Source organism: Apteryx rowi, unplaced genomic scaffold, assembly GCF_003343035.1.
Source record: "Apteryx rowi isolate R43461 unplaced genomic scaffold, aptRow1 scaffold_58, whole genome shotgun sequence".
Taxonomy (NCBI): domain Eukaryota; kingdom Metazoa; phylum Chordata; class Aves; order Apterygiformes; family Apterygidae; genus Apteryx; species Apteryx rowi.
Window position 1 is genome coordinate 1,844,752 of NW_020450849.1, and position 18,136 is coordinate 1,862,887.

At 37.2% G+C, this 18,136-nt stretch overlaps 1 protein-coding gene across 1 annotated transcript in view; it reads right to left on the reverse strand.

The window, feature by feature from the left end:
- Positions 1–4,766: 4,766 nt before the first annotated feature.
- PKIA (cAMP-dependent protein kinase inhibitor alpha) overlaps positions 4,767–18,136 on the reverse strand; it is a 42,784-nt gene continuing 29,414 nt past the window's right edge. The window contains exons 2-3 of the mRNA XM_026082513.1: positions 9,622–9,799; positions 4,767–4,993 (exon numbers count right to left, since the gene is read on the reverse strand). Coding sequence (XP_025938298.1) covers positions 4,914–4,993; positions 9,622–9,772 — 231 coding nt within the window. The 5' untranslated portion in view covers positions 9,773–9,799 and the 3' untranslated portion in view covers positions 4,767–4,913. The remainder of the gene's footprint in view (positions 4,994–9,621; positions 9,800–18,136) is intronic.

The following is an 18,136-nucleotide window of genomic DNA, read 5'->3' on the forward strand; positions in this document are numbered from 1 at the left end:
TTGTAAGACTGCAGAGAACAGTGAGAGGGTTCCTGCTATGACCTTGATTTCTGTCATTTTCCTAGCTGTTAAAAGGTTCTGCCTTTCAAAGATACCCTGTATTCTAAATGATCTAGAAATTCCTGTCTTTTTTGATTAGAAACTGATGATTCTCATTTGTTTGTGATGTTTCAAGTTAGGATACCAAACTTGTATCTGCTTCTGTTCTAGAACACAGCTGAAAATCTGGAGTTGGTTGTGAAATCCAAACATACCCAAGCTGTGTCATTTCTCTGCTTTTCAGCTAAGAGCAGCCCAGCCTGACTGTCCATCATTCCACAGAGGAAGCTTATTTTCTGCATTGGGCTTCACATGCCTTACCATTACAAAGAGATATCCTCGTGATATTGCTGGCCTGTCTTCTTGACTTCATGTTCCCCTCCTGGCTCTTTTGCTTCTTCAGCTGTTTAGAGTTTTGAAGCAGTGATCAAATGGATGAAGAGAAACACCCTTTCCAGTACAAGAATTCCGTCAGTTAAATATACAGAAAATCCACTAAGGTACTCCATATATTTCTGGGGCATTATTTTACAGAGACRTACGTAAAACACAGGACAGAAAACAAACCAGCCAGGAAGAGAAGCAGAGCAAAACAATAGAACATGTCAGGGCAAAAATTTAACGTGGGAGTACTGTTGAGGTAAGGCATTAAACTTTGACAAAGTTGAGGTGACTGAACTCACTCTCAACAGCAGCTTTCAGTATTTCCTTTGTAAAATTTCATTGATATCTCTGAGACATAAACATTAAGCACACCTGGAATTCTTCATTATGTTTAGCTAAGGAAGGAGTTGCTACTGTAGGAGTTCCAGCTTAACCACTTTTGGTAGTTGCCTCCACCCCAGACAAGAGATAATTTCATTTGCCCTTTGCGTGAAATCTAACACCTTGGGACCCATCACTTATACTAAGATACACTTCTTCCACCTGAAACTTTAGAATCACAGAAAAAAAATGACAAGGGAAATAGCTGCAAATGATACAAGTAGCAGCTATGCTGCCTTTTTGATGTTGGTTTCTTAATCACTGTATGGAAGGTCATGGTGAAATTTTGGATTTACATGAGCTTGATCAAATATATGTATATATGTGCTTGCTGATGCCTTTTAAGAATCAAAGCTTTGTGAAGCACACGACATTAATGGCAATAAGTGAAAGTGAGAAATGCCAATATCATAGAATTCTAGTTCTATGTTCTTGTTGTTTGTGGATGTGGATGGAGAATGTAACCCTACAAGTGCAATGTTTGTAAACACAGTTGTAAATCTTGCCATAGGCAATAAGAACATGGTTACAGAGACTATTTTTTGGAACGATGGGGGTAGCGGGGGGGGGGGGGAAGCACTGAAATGGTATCCCTAAAGAGATAGCCAAAAGGAAAAAAAAAAAAATCTGTAGAAAGTATTCTACTAAGCTAACAGTCCAGACATAATTTTCTGTTGAGTTTATAGATTTTGGAGTGATTGCTCTAAAATAATCCTGGCTTAATTAAACATTTTAACATTTTACCTACCATGATAACAATAAAATATGGAGAAAGTATAGGAACAGAAGCCAGAGCCTCAGACTTACTGAAAAGGTAACTAGCAAAGGAAAAAAGAACATCATTAAAACATGATTCTGCTGTCAGTGTTCCTGTTATACAGGAAGAGATGGTGCAACTACACTGCCATAAAGGTGCAACTATGCTTGAACTAGCTATTTTATAATTGCCTGGGTTATAATAGCAGTCAAGATGCAGTAGTATGATTTGGCGCAGACTAACCACATGTGTAAGTACTCAGGGGCTCTGAAGGATATCCAGCCTATGTCTATACTGGTAAATTAAACATGCCTAGGATCTGTTCTCTAGCACAGAGAACAGACGACAGGAAACAATTTGTATCTATATAATCAAAATCCATCTCCAAAACTGCATGATCACATGCTAGCTGCCTACTGAGAATCTTCTGCAGTTTATGAATGGTCCCTAGCCCTGAAAATTTTAGCTGGCAAGGACCAAATACATGCCAGAGAGCATGCTATTAATTCAGGGGTATAAACAAATGAGTTTTAGTGGCTAAGAACATTCCCTAGAACTGTGCAAAAGTATATAGCTATGATGGCCATACATCTCTCCACATTGATGTTTGTACATAGTTTTTATTGGAACTGTTTCAGGTAAAGCTAGGCCTGCTTATAGATGCTAGAGAAATACCCCAGATAAAGAGAGTGAGCAGAGTCCAAGTGATGAAACAAGCATTCATATACTTTTGGGGAATGAGAACCATAAATAGCCTTTTACTCTACTAAAATTAATAGTGCTATTTTCCATCAAGGAGACACACTTCAAAAAGCCACAAAGGTCTCCGTGTCTGCTTTAAAAACAAAAGAAAACAAGAAGAGAAATAGAGGGAAGAAACAACTATGAAATAGAGGAGATAGGTTCAAATGTATTTTATTTCACAACATAGAAGACTTGAAAGAAAGAAAATGTATTGAAATAAGAAAAGCATTGAAGGAGAATAAGGAAAACCAAAACTTTAATGTACTATAATTACTTATTCCACTATTACTTTTAACTGCTGCTCTTTAGTGATGGTGTTTTGTGGACTGTCAGTAAAGTAACACTATATAAAGGCCCTAGAATCTTATTTCTTTCTAGTGTTAGTGCTAGAATGAAATTAACTAGTCCCATACAAAGCGGAAAACAGGTTTTGCTTAACTTGAAGGACAGATTAAGGAGCAATGAAAAAAAAATGTTAACTTTGAAAGGAACACCAAGAGAAACAAATGACCAACTAATTAGTTTAAGGGTAATAGTATTTTCAAAGCAAATGGACTACTTCTGTCACAAAGGAGATGGGGCATTTGTCAGCTAGTATGACAGCAAGGCATTTAATTTCCAAACAATAACAGGTAAAAGAATTAATATTACACTAATGAACCACAAGCATACTGCTGGTTTGTTATTTATTAACACTAATAAATGAGCTCATAATACTGATCAGAGGTTTGTTTGTTTGTTTGTTTGTTTTTAAACACATCTCACAAAAGAATTCCAAATGACAAGTACTGTGATACATATGGTAGAAACAGCTGTGGCCATAAAGATGTTTTGTTAAATGATGATTAATCTATTTAGGAAGCAATCACACTATTAATTAGTAAAAGTTTACAAACATTAAAAAGTGCATAACATTTGAAACCACCAACAACAGAAAAATATATATAATATATATAATATATATATAAAGAAAGTGACATCACCTCCTCTTATTAAAAAGAAAAAGAAGATCTTCTGACTCCGATTGGTGCTTATGTGATTGCCATGGTTTATTTGTCAGTCACTCTATACTCACCTTAGTCACAGAGAGGCACACCTGCCCCATTTTGCAGTATTCAGCCTCATGTTGGGCCTCATCTACACAGGAGGAGGAGGGGGGAAGTCAAACAGCATAGTTACTGCAGAATAGGTTATTTGTTTATAGGTATTTTAGGTAATCCTCTGGATGGACAAGCTCTCCTGGTACTTCAATGAGTGTCCAATTTGGACTGTCATTTCAGAATAGCTGAAATGGGAAAAATCCAGTCTTTTGGGTGCTAGATGCCAACTCTCTCACTTCTCTGTCCCCATCCTGGCCACAAGGTTGCTGTGAAAGTTTCTAGCACTTGGCACTTGGTTGTGCATGGTGCATCAGTAACCGTCTGTGCCTCAACTCAACAGCCTGATTAACGGAGGCAAAGGCAAGGAATAGAGCAAAGAGTCCCAATGGCTGGATCCAGGCCATGATCCACTAGTTGAACTACTCTGCAATCTAAAAATCATTCCAGAATAGATGTTTGGCAATAACTATGCTGGTTATTTTCTCATGTGTAAACAAGGCCCATCTTTAACAATGTGAACCAGAAAAATCTCTAGCACCATGGAATTTGTTTGAATTTTAAACYGTATAAGGTTATAAATGTATTCTTAAATCTACCATAATAGTAAAATAATTGGACTACCATTTTAAAAAAATAGTTTGGAGAAAGATTAATAAATTGGGAGTAAAATTAGAAAAAAAAGGGGAAGAATAATGTAAAAGATTCAGTTTAACTCTTTGATATGCAACTAACTACAGGCAAGTGGCAAAACTGTACCAAGGACACAAAACACACCAAAATATTCACATTAATGAATYGTTTTGAAGGCTCAAGTAACAAATTAGAGTTTTGCTGAGTCATTTATGTTTAGGCAAAATTAATTTAGCTGTTGACATTTTAAATCTATCATGAGCACATCACCACATTATGCAAAAAACAGCCCTTTCAAAACGAGTGGTAGAAAAATTCACAGTAACAGAAATATTCTTCATAAGCAGTTGAGAAGGGGCAGTGTGGTGCATCTAAGTTGTACAATACAAAAACCATTGTAAAGAACAGAGCTGTAAAACACAGASGCAGAGTTCTAAAAACAGTGCTTTCTTTACAGTTCTTTTAATGGGTGAACACTTTGGCCAGAGAATTTTAAACTCTGAGGATCACGCAAGCCTTTGCTTAAGATACACAATCTGATCCTCTGACGTTTCAAAGGCCATTTGCTACAAGATTTACCTGTTTGTTCTACTTTCTAAAAGTGTTCCCATCAAGTAGTCATTGTGAAGAGATCCATCTGATGATGCTATCCCAAAAATCAATACATGTTCAACCATTGCTAATGACAGAGGTAGAGAAAATTCTGTCTTCTGCCACAGCTTGTACCCCCATTTTTAACATTGTGTTGAGTGGGCTCCAGCAGTGAAGACACATGCACTTTCTTTTCCATAGGCTTGCTCATGGAAACAAATTTGTTCCAGCATGCTCTTGTACCCTGAAAACATCSAACAGCTGTTCCATTCGGTCAAAGTCGGGTGTCAGCTTTCTTGCTTTGCTGCCTCCCCTTGGGTTTCCCCAGTTTGCTCACTTGGATTTCTTTGTGCATCTCCTTCTCCTTCTGCAAAAATACAAGAAAAAAGATGAGCGATCCACTCCAGAATACAGAGATTCATCCATCAGTCTGACAAAAAGAAATTGAAGTGAAACCAAAATCTTTAATTAAATAGAAAATCTCTTACTACTGAAATATTGATATTTCGCATTTCAAAAGACACCTTCAAAATCAAATTCCTAGCTGCATCTCCCACTATTGTTTCAAGTAACACCTAAAATAATATGAAATGAAAGAAGTTTCCAGAAGTAATAGGGTATTTTTGCATATTTATGTTACTATGACAATATAGGAGAAACCCCAAATCTGAACAGAGTTTACTGAAAAGAGATGCAACTTCAACAGATCCACACTGTGTGTGTTCATTTTAAGCACCACACTCCATCACGGTGTTCAGTCCAGCTGTCTCACTGCAAGCCACAAAACGATCTGAGAAATGAAAAATGTTTTACAGTGACAAAAGTGAGTAGATAACTCCTAAGGACTGTCTACAGAAGGATAAGAGGTGACTTGATAATGGTCTGTAAGCACCAACATACAAACTATTGTATCATATCTTTTGCATAATGATTCAAGACCTAACATGTTCAGAGAGCTGGAAGCTGAAGCTAAGTGGAAATAAGACAGAAGTCCCTGAACATTGCAGTAATTAGCTATTGGTACATAATAGTAAGGAATAATGCTGAGTAAGAAATGAGACCTATCTTGTATCTTAGGAGAATCCTGAATCATTTGAATTTAAATGGCTTAAGACAGGAGTTTTGAGAGGACAATGCTATGGACTAAGTTGTGAAAAAGCCGAAGTGGAGGTAACAGTGCCTCTTAACTTTAATCTATACTTTATTTTGTAGGCCACTCCACTATTTGAAACCATGTCTTTAGAAGGAAGGAAGACCTTAATATAGGTATTTATCATTTCCCAATTTCAAACTGCACTGTACATTTACAGCTTTATTTCTGTTTATTAAAAGAAACACCATAAACACTTTCTCTTTTCTACATACATGAAACAGCAGCTAATGGAAAGAAGTTCTATTGCAAAAAGCTCAGACTTGGTAGCTGCATTTTATGCAGAATGCCTCAAGTATTAGTAATTATCAAATTCAACCTAATGAAAAGTTGTATGAAATGTTAACTTACTAACAGTGAGGTTTGTTCTATTCATTATGGGTTGACTTAAAAATAAAAATGTTTTGCCAGTCACTTTCTCAGAAAACCTGAATTTTATCAAATCAACTCATGAGGCTCCTTGTTACTCAGCATTATCTCCCACAGACAAATGATTCCAACAGGATGGATCTACATGTGAATTCCTGTTGGACAGAAAATCCCTTTTGCCTGACTTGTCCAAACACTCTCTACAAAGCCTCCTACATTTGTTCTGTTATTGCAACAGTACAGATGAGTAGAATCTGATATTTGATTTCCTTTTTACCTGCTCTGTACTCCATTCATACTGATGACTAGGGAGTCTTTGATGCATCTTATACCTTCCGGGCAACTCAAGATTTGCTGAATTCTTATTTAAAAAAGTCGAAATTCAAAAGATAAAAAAAACTTGCAAGGTATTTGTGTATAAAATAAAAATCATCTGGACAGGAGGCCTAGACAGGTAACTACCTAAATGTTAAATATAGTGCACCAAGATTTAGAGAAAGAGAACTAAGGTTCTAATATACCATTTCTTCAAAGATCTTCTCAACTCACCGACACACTCACCAGTCTAAATCTGTTCAATCTATAATACGCTTCCTTGGTCTTACCAACTGTCTTCTACTGACAAAGGTCTTAAAATATATTTGAGAAAATAATTTTGTTTCTGGGTTCTAAGAATCCAAAAATTGCCTAAGCACACTCTGGAATCATTTTTCCTTCAAAACATGATGACTCTAAGCTCTTAAGAGTAAGGGCTGTGGTTCTTATGCAGCATTTTGATTCCAATAGGCAGAGTTAAAAAAACCCCAAGTGAAATAATAACATACTGTAAGCCACAACACAATTGTGTGAGTTAGTAACCTAGGAACACCTTTTATTACTTCTTCTAATGGGCAACTCTTAATTAATTTTTCCTCCCGGAACATTACTGACTTTTCAATACCTACCACTGTTCCCAGTAGTTATAGCTAAAGCATTTCTACTGTGATCTAAATTCACTTTTAATGACAAACTTCAACATCAGTGCTTCGTTCCAGTTCTGTACTTCATTAGCAACTCCACTATTCCGAGTTTTTCGGAGATGGTTGGACCATCTCAGCTTTTACAGTAGCCTCCTTTTACAAGCCTCCTTTCAACTTCTGCACTGAATTTGTGTTCTCTGGTATGTCCGCAAATACCTGGAAAAGTGGCAGTTTGTTTTAGAGATTAGACTTGCAGAGACTGGTGCTCATTCTTCAGTGCACTTTTTCCTTACCACTTTATATTACTTAGCTACAATCACCAGTAAGATTATCTGGATAGAAAGTTTCTTGGAATTGCACTGTTTACCTTGAAAGAGAGTTGATTGAGCTGATTTCCTTACTAAAGTCTTTCTTTGCCCTTCAGTCATTACTAAGGATAAAGATGCCTCATGATTTCTGCTGAGGTTTTGCACTTGTCAGATGTACACAGTGGAACTTTTGCTAAGTTTATATAAATTGCATTGTCACAGAGAAGTTTGGAGCCTACATTTTGACTTACAGTTTGGTAAGTACGTCCATTCTGTGAACATTGGAAAGTTACTTGCTTATTCTGGACCAAGAAAACCAGAGCAGTTGTTTTGAAGGGAGAATATTGCAGTCATTATACACATTATACATAATTATGCAGTCACCTCATGATTATCCATGGGTGGCTTTTCAAGGTGGGAATTAACCACCACTCATTTCCTTCAGGTATCAAATAGTGCATGACAGAAAACATGCGGTCTGTCTACAAGGTCTCACCGTGCCTATTGCTGAAGCTGTTCCTGTTCTTTACAGGAAATGTATTTGMAGGCTTTTCAAAGTGAAGGTATTAAATATGCTTGGGTAGCTTAATTTACATATGTTCATAAATAACCATTTTTCTTTGTTTCATCTGTGTTATCTTACACTGCCATTACTCCATGCAGTTGAAAGCAACTGCACTTGCATTTTTGCAAGAAAACAAGTATAGCTGYAATAAAAATAAATAAATAATGAACCCCCCCAAAACTTAAGTCTCTATATTTGTATAATTAGGTAGCAATGGTACTTATCATCATAAATTATTTGACGTATACCTTGCATGAAATAGGACTCCAAACATATAACCCCTGAACATGTGTGTTCTTCTTGACCTGCCAGGTGTGAGGCATATCTACATCCTGCAAGCACTGGCACCTTCTGAACTAGAATTAGGGACATAATTATTTTTTTTATTGTCTCTTAGATTTGGAAGGGCAGGATAGGGTAATATAGCAATGATAATGCAATACATTTCAAATATTTGTGTTTTGGAGGCTTTTGCTCAGCACCTACATGTACTAATAATATAAAATTGAAGAATATTTCATTGTATCTAATTCAAACTGCATAACTTCCCAAAAGGTATGCTGGCATAATTCTATGAGCCACTTTGAATACTCTTCTGCAATGATTAACAGTTACCTAAGCAGCAAAAGGGACAAACTAAATAGACTCTTGAATTATGTATTCAAACTTAGGCTAATAATTATTTTAACCATTCTCATTACTACAGAGCTAATGGCACAAACAAAATTTATACTGACATACTACAGGCCCTAAGTCATACTCTTCTCATGGCTCACAGGAGAATGTAGCTCTGTCTTGTAATCATTCCAACAGCTTAATTGAAAAGTAGGGATAGTGCACATTTTCTAAGTATTCAAGATCAAAAACTGTTTTGATAAGTGTAAATGTGAGACTGAAGAAGGAAGAAGGAGACTGGCACTATGCATTTTGAATAATACCTACAATAATAGCTACTGTATAACTATTTTTATTTAGTGTAAGGCTCTTCACCATACACTGTCCCTTTCTCCTGCCAACTGAAGCTGCATGACGTGTTAAAATTTTGGTAATCTTAGACATAGAGTAAGAGTGTATTAGTGCTGATCACTTTAAAAGAAGGGCAAAGTACCAGCTGAAAGGGGAAAGAGACAATTCAGCTGGAAACAAAGATCCAAGTGAAACAAATACAAATGCATTGCTGTTGCTGTGTCCTCTAGCAGCTGAAAACAAAATTAACCTTTACAATAACCTTTTAAGCAGAGACACTGTCTCTCCTGCAAGTTTCAAAACAGAGAGATTCTATTAAAGATTATCAAGAAAAGTTGGGTCTGTCTTAATAAACGCCTTCCAAACTAGTTCTTTTTGTTTCTTACATTTGATTTTCCATAAGATTTATTCTTACATGGACCCTGCCACCAGCCACTCACTGCATAAAGTCTTCTCTTATTTTAATAATATGCTGTACTTGCAAATAACCATCCTTCCTATTTCAGAAATCTGGACTTCGCATTGCCGGCAACCCCAGCTGATCTCACAATAGCAGATAAAACATTTGAGTCTTGTTGGTGAGGGAGAAGGGAATAATGCATGCACATAAACCATGTTTTATGTACTACTTTTTCATTGCAGTTTTAAATAATAATAATAAAACCAAAATGTACCCACCTGCCTTGTTTATATCAAGCTCTGATAACTTTAAGGCTAGTTCACTAGAGTTCCCACCTGTAGAGGACACAAGTATGTCATGTAGTGCATTTCTTCTACCTGTTCTTCCTGAAGCAATAAAATCTGCATATGTAGATTCCACATCAGTCATTGCTAACAAATATCCACATAGCAGTACCTGGATGAGAGRAAAAAAACACCAACATTTAGAACACCAAGAAGACTGAATATGTTATAGAACAGGAACAGAAAACTAGATGGTCCTCCCTGTGGGGTGGAAAGCATTTACAATTTACCAGGTATGCAGTAAGCAAAGGAGATGCCTCATCAGAACTTGGAGAAATTAGAGAAGGAATGGAGTAGAAAGCAAAAAAAAGGTGTGTGGATTTTGTGCAATCTGTATTCAACAGTAACCTAAACAACTTCATTTTACATGCTTCATAAGTGCTAGTGAGTACTTTATAAAAGCAATGACCTCAGCAACATAACAATTTCTCTATAGAGCTGTCTCTGCTTTTAATATTAGCTGGGAAGTGGGAGGTAGGTAGGGGGTGGAACAGAGTTCTTTTCTGCACAGGCAAAGCATAAGGAGTAAGAAAGTACAAACTGGTAATGCTTTTGGAGGCAGATCTGTGTGCTTGTGCACAGTGCTCTTCCAGCTAAGTTTTGTCTTTTCCTTTCCTGTARTAAGGTTAATTTTGGCATTGTATATAGACCTCTTGGGACTCAATTAATTTTTTTGGTGTGGTAGCTGCACCAAAGTGAATGCATTATCATTAAGTCACTGAAATGAGTGGAGACATGCTAACTTAGAGCAAACAGAAGAGCTAAACTACACTGCAGGGGTTGGAAAGCTATGTCCATAAGCTAGATACAGCCCAGAACCTCTTTTCATAGGAACCTAACTATTTTTCATATTATTATGGAATAACATGATGACATTCCATAATGTTATTATGGAATAACATGATGACATGCATTAATAATGCCAAAGACACTGGGAAACTCCTGTTTCATCCTCAGAGAAATATTCCCATCCCTGCTGGAGTAGCTGACGTATTGGGATTTTTTTTTAAAATAGAATTGTAACGAGAGACCAGGGAGGAGGGAGGCAGGAATGGGCGGGAGAGACAAGCTTTTGTTTTACTGATCATGCTTCTTTTATGGTAGCTTTGTTTGTACTAACTTAAGGATTTCTGCAAAAAGCTAGATTACCATGCTTCAAATGTAWCTGTCCCTCCCCTTTTATTTTTTGGATGTAGGAGGGAAATCAGGTAAGTTCTCTGTTATAGCAGTACTCTGAAGAAAAGAAGCACGAGGGAACCACTACACAAAAGCAGCATGCCTGCAGCTATATACTTCCTTTATTTCTAAGCAGTGCTTCTCTGTTTTTGCATACTGCAGAGAAAGGACGTGGCCATAAGGGCAACATTACACACAGTTGCATGGAGTGACAAGGTTTAGCTGTTATTTTAGAGCAGCTGAAACTTCATGTTTCCATAGAGTGTACAAATCTTTTTAACCTAGTCCTACTGTATGCAGTTGCTGGACCTTGATGCTTTTACGGCATTCTTCAACACAGTGACTCAGTGCAGCAGCAAAAGATTCAATCTCATCTCCTTTAGAAAACCTCATTTTTTGATAAACACCTATCTGTTTTTAAAACAGATACATAAGATACAACAAACAACCCTTTCGTAACCCTCAGCTCTGAATTATCTTCACAAATCCTGTCCTTTCTTCTTTCATCTTCATTCTAGTCCTAACTTCCCCAACTTCACTGTCAACTTTAGGAGGGTGTACCTGTTGGTTATTTGAGAAATCAAGAAAAGAATTCTGCATCATATTTTATTTAGACTAAATGTAAATGTATCAAGTATCATTGCAAGACTGACTTATTTAAAAAGAAGTTTGCAGCTATCAAGCTTCAGGTCCCATGCCAAATGTTGAATGACCGACAGGATAATTTTACTTCTACAAACAAGAGCCATTAAACAAGAAACTGCTTTGAAACAAAAACAACAAAACCCAGGGAATGGAAAGAGGTCAGCATTGACCAAAAGCCTGCCTGACACATGTAAAATGGTGTAGTGCCTCTCAAATAACAAACGCCTTCATGGGCATGAGAGTATGTGCATTTCTTCCTCTAAAATGTTCTCTTTTTGAAAAACAGTAAGAATACTGAAGCAAGTAAGAAATTTACCATTTGTTCTGTCCCCAAGCTGCAGATATTTCAAAGCCAAATATATCAACCACATGGTAATGAAGCATATAGCATGCAAAAATGAGGAAAAAAAGTGAGGACACTTGTTATCGTGAGGTAAACCAGCACAAGTCTCCAGACCTATCATCTGACCTGTTTAGCAAAGAATATCATATCTGGCAAGATCAGAAGACAAAAGACCTTGAGTGAAACTTAACTTGAGTTATATTTGTCCATGCCTGTTATTGCAACTGGCTTGTAGAAAAGGAAGTGCAAAACCTATAATTAATCAAYGTACAGCTTGGATTTTGGTGTTAGTATAGCACAAGTCTGAAGTCATAGTCAGCTACCACTCCTGCAAAGATGCTGATTTCATTTTTGCGCGTGTGTGTGTGGGGGGGGGGGGAGGGGGGACAGAGAAGAATATTCTTTTACTCCTTTGGAAGCCATATATCAGTCTCCTAACCTAACTTTGCCTAAAGTGACCAGACTCTGCATGAGGACAGAGGAAAGCCTCCTGACCTCCTCAGCTACCTTCTGATCTGAAGCAACAAGGCTGGTGTATAGGATGTCAGTAGGATGTATATCACCCACGTTAGAGTTCATCAGTTCTATCCCAGGGTTCAGCCATGCCCCAGTGCTGCATCCTGGCTCTGGGGAGCCAGGAACAGAATGAGCAGAGATGTGCACGACCAACGTAGAATAAGCTGCAGGGCTGGAAGCCTGGCAAAATTGTTGTACTCCATGAGCAATTCCCTGGACCTCACAAACTTTGCACTCCACAAGGTACTCTTCTGAGAGATGATATTCCTCATGAAAGATTCCATAAAAACACAGAGAGAACTTGGGGGAATTATCAAGCTTACTTAATTTTAGCGATAAAACAAGCTATAAAATAGTAGAAAATGTGCTTGTGGAGAACATTACTTGAAAGGTTCATTTTCTATAGGCTCAATATGGAATTACTAGCAACATTTTGATCAAAAAAGATTGTTACCAAACATACATTTATTAACACTTCCTAATTTTCCTGTCTGTATCTTCTCTTAAATGTCAAACACCATTCTGTTTTGTATTGGCATTATCTTGAGACATTACTGCATAAATATGGAACTTCATTGACATCACTGGAGAGCTCCCCTTCCAATGAATGGCTCCATGCCCAACAATCGCAATTTATTCACTGAACCAACCATTCCCTCCAAAACAGCAAAACAAAAACAACAAAACCCCCTCACTTCTTCAGTCTCTGTGGAAGGAGTGGAATTTGCTAATATTCCATAAACATAATTTGAATTTTCTAACTAACTGCGTTAACAGATACTCCTGTGTACAAGACTCTGGTTCCAGTCCCAGTAACTCCGTTATTTATTTATTTATTTTTTAAGAAAACTTTGAAGAGCTGCAAAAACAGTCACTGAACAATTTTTCTGATGTTCTGCAGGAAGGTATTCTGCTGCACGGTATTCAGCTGAAACAAAAAGGCTGCTTCTGTCAACTGAACTGGCAAACTAATAATGCAGTTCTGTGAACATCAAGACTAATGAAACTTGCTGTCTCAGGGTTGGATTCCTTGGTAACTGATAAGATAACATCCCATCTGTAGTTTCCCCAACTGTGCTTTGCCTTTGCTCCATGTAGAGTCACTTTGCTTGATAAAAGAGTTAGAGCTTGTGTTGCAGCACTGGGGATTTTCAGAGGGCAGTTTTCCTTTCCTCAGCTTATTTTCATAAAAGTTCTAGCAACTTGGGTATCTTGAGACTTCTGTCCCTTTCCCCTTCCCACTCCTTCCTCCTACAGGAATTTGTGAAGGACTTCAAGAATTATGGAGGGTGAGGAAAGGGAGAAAGGTAAATAAGCATAACAAGCATAACAAACGCAAAAGACTTGCTTTCTTGGATTTTCAGCTAGTGTGATAAGATACCTGTATATTATTAATGGATATTCTGGATAACACACACTGTTACACCTGCAAAGGGCCTACTTCTATACCTTTGGAAACTGAAGAAATTTTACTGGTAAACATCAAGAGGAGTAGAACCAGTATCCAGAGAATTCTGGAGGAGAAAAAGAAGTTTTTGAAGTATGACAAAAACAGTATAATTAATAGGTACAGAAAGAATCAGTATCTGTGCTTTCAAAAAGCTCCCTGAATACTTCTTGATCTCCACAACCCAGTTTCTGGGTTAAATTTTCCATTTTCATACTATATCTATCTATCTATCTATCTATCTATATCTATCTATCTATCTATCTATCTATAAAACAGAACCCCCACATTCCTCAAGGTAACTCTCAAGGTTCTTTATTAAAAAATTTAAAAAGTGGTGACTTTGAATGAAATCTCAATTTGACTGGATTCCATAATAATTCAATAAAACAAGGTTTTACACAGTGACTTTATTCTTAAGAGTTTGGAAATGAGAGAACAGAAATTATGTGACACACCAACATAAATTAAAATCAGTGTCTATAGTTTATGGGCTAGTGGTACCAAGGTTGTTGAATTTAATCTATTTAAGGACTAGCTAGTAGAACTCCAAGGCATTTAAAGTACCTTTGCTAATTGTTACTTTATTATTACTATAAAAAAGGAAGAGAGAATAAGAATGGGCATTTAACACATGGCTTGTCTGTGGGATTTGGCATATGTTGCTGGCTAGCACAAGAAAAGCTGCCATTTTTTTGGCAAACTTGCAATGCAAGACAAACAGGTATGATCCTTCAGCGTTTACTCCCCCTCTTTCTCCATATATGTTTAATGATGGGGTTTAATAGGGGATTTTCATATAAAACTCTAACAGGCTTTGGCTGCTAAATGTTGTATCACGATCAGTGCATTATTTAAATATAATTATCTATATTCAGCTTTCATAAGGGAACAAAAAAAGAGAGAGAGCTTGTCATTTAATAGTGTGTCTGTTTTAGAGAAGGTGTATAATTATGCTTTTAAAATAAATTTTGGTTCCAAATCTAGCCTTAGCTTAGAGACAGGGCTCTTTCCAGCGAGGAGATAGCTCCAAGCCACATGAAGCAACAATTTGTACCTAGATTACATCCAATACATGTTCTGCTTTATTGACAGCTGATGAAACAGTAACTATTTAACAGAAGTATACTTCTCCCACAAGAGATGATACCCGGTATATTATACAACAGTACTCCTTTTAGATAGGCACACACATCAGCAGAGCAAGAAAACACTGTTGACCCTTGAAAGCCAAACTGGCTGTGGACAAGTGAAAGATACCACTTTAAAGAATATGAATGTCTGTGCCAGCAAGTGAGCTAGCTAGTATTTTATTTGTGTTTTAATCTGCTCTTTGAAAATCCTGTATGTAGTTTTGCCACTTCTCACACTTCTAAAGTGCCTAAATCTATAAAATAGAGATGTGGAACAGATCATGTAGCATTTTTTAAGTTSCTTATTTTTACTGTGGACATAATATATGTAGTACTATTAGTACAAAGAGTATCTAAATGAACATCAACTCATAAAATAATAAAACAAAACAAAGAAGAGAATGAACCTAGATTTTTCAACCAGAATAAATTATGAAACTGTTCTAAGTCTGCATTAAAAAAGCATTACTGAAGCATTACTACTTGGATATCCTTCAGCATATAGCGTATGTGAAGAGACCATAAACACAGCTAATATGTTTTACTTCTGTGTTAGCTATAAGTGATGTTTTAGTATATTTTGACTGAAGATGTCTACTGAAGTAAAGGCCAAATAATTAAATTCTTACTCTGTCCTTGTTCAGGCAAAATTCATGAAGCCTATGACCGTAACAATTTGGTCTCTCTTCTACTACTTTCAGTCCACAAATTCAGTTCTCTCTTCCACTATTCCATAAAAATAGGCAGGGAAATAAGAACAACAACAAACAAAAAAGGCAAAGACGATCAAATGAAGCAACACTAGGCAGACCTTGATTCTTTGGAAAGATATAGTGCAGAAATTTTCATTCCCACAGACAGCCCTTGAAGTTATTGGGAGTAATTATAAATAACAAAAACGTTTGGGTAATTTGAAATAAACACCTATGCAGGAAACAAATCAGGATATTTAAGTATTCACACGGACACTTTACTTTAGGAAATGGAAGAAAGTGAGCTACCATCTCTCATCAGTAGTCACTTCTCAATCTAATCTTTTAATTCTATACACTAATGGAGCATTACATGCTAAAAAACACAGAGGTATTTGAAGGTTTGTTCTGATTATATGGGCAGCCTAAAAGGAGGCTGTTGACATGACCTAAAATATAGGAAGGATGTATCATCTCCCTCCTAAATAAGAAATCACTGAATGGTAAATGAAACATACCTTTGATAAAAGAGGCATCAATCTGGTACATGGCTTTTTTATTTGCAGTTGGTGAATGGACCTCTTGGCTTCTGAGGGGAAGGACAGGGTTAAACCATCACTTCAAGATGTGGCTTCTGAGACCTTCTATGAATGATTGATCATATTGCTATAGCATCTCAAACTGTAAAGACAGATCAGGGCCTCAAGCAAGATTGGAGCTGCCAAGCTCTTCATGTGACACATCTGGCAGCCCTACAAAGCATTCCCATATCCAGCTGAGCTGTGGGAAGACTGATTTTGTAGGGCTCTGAACGAATATGGGCAGATTCACAGCACTGCAGTTTGTTTATTTAGAACAGTTTGGTGCTTCTATCCAAGGAGCAGGTTTAATATAGTATTTTAAATAAACACACTGTTTCATTCAAAGGGAATGAAAGTTCTCATTTAGGCCTTTGGGGAAAGCCTATCCACTGGGGCTTCTATATGGCAGTCCAGCAGCACTCCTTTGGGTGCAAAGCAGATGACAGGAGAGGCAAGTACAGGGAAGAGTATGAAGACACAAAATACACCCTTTGACAGAAAAGAGGAGCACTTCCTTAACTGCTGGATAGCTGGAAAAGCCCAGTCCATTGAGAATTCAAGATAAATTGGAAGCTTGGAAGTGCTTTGTGCAAAAAAAAGAAAAGCCTTTGTGCAAAAAAAGTACAGTAGATGTCTGCTTAGCACCAGGAGGTTTACTGGAGGAAAAAAAAATAGCCATATGGGCTTTGTTCATGAAGCTTCTCTGTATCATCCTGACTCTGCCTTCGATTCAGAAGGATTCATGCTGCAAGCAAGTTCCTTCTCACAGATACTTCCATCAATAACAAGTGCCAGCCTGCACAGCCAGTAGTGCGTTAAAGGTATTGACAAAGTTGATTCTCATTAGAAAAGCTACCTAAGTTTATGGCATCTATTCTTTAGAGTTAAACTTGTTATAACCACAGTAGTGACTATTTTTGTAACTGCTACATCCTCCCTAGCCACTGCTGCATACAGCAGCATGGGTACAGCTTTAAGGAGGGGGGGAAAGAACAAAAAACCTGAACTGTCTTGGATCAGTAGCCTGCAAACTTTTGGGACCAAACTGCTGTAAGCCACTGTAATAATTCTCATAGACAACTTTGAACTGAGAAAAATTATAATTTTAGCCAAGTTTTAACTGGAGGTCCTACAGCAAAGCCCTTTGGTGAATTAGACCTGTAGACCACAATGAGCAACTGTACAAAGGCAATAATGGGCAGCCACTCATACATGATTTGCTGTCACCTGACTTAGATGTCCAATTTTAGACAGAAACTTACTGTTCTGGAAGGAGCTAAGAATGAGATTCATTTGACTAATTTTAAATGCCTGTGTATACATATGTAGGTAGGTACTTACATGCAGTGATTCATCTGACCTATAATAAGCATTTGTTTTAGAATRAATGCAACTAGCACCGTAGAGGTGCTTACCTCTTTCTACTAAGTATAAAGGATACCTAGAAGGTGGGCCGAGAGTGTTACTGCACATGTCTTAATTTAGGTGAGATTGATCCTATTCTAGATGACATAAAAGGATTCTGGCCGCTTGAACTTTTAAATTCAGCGTATATAAATGCTTATCCACAGAAGACCTGTTCTCCTTGACATCATAGTTTCTCTGCAGATATTCATCTTGCTAGATTTTAGCTTATTATTGCAACTGCTTTCTAAGCCAGAGCAAAGAACTTCATTGTTGGGGGCGGAGGGGGGGGTGTTAATCAAACAAGAAATGGCATACAGACAATATGTAGCACATTTTGTGGTGTATTTTTCCAGTTAAATGGGAACCAGCATACTTCCTGAGGTTTCTTCCAGACCTATTTGCTAGGATTCCTCAATGTTCCAGCACTATGCGTGGTCTAGCTATCAAGTATTCAAGGCACCCAAGTGCTCCACAGATTAGCTATCTCTAAACTCTGCTTAGAAAGTGTT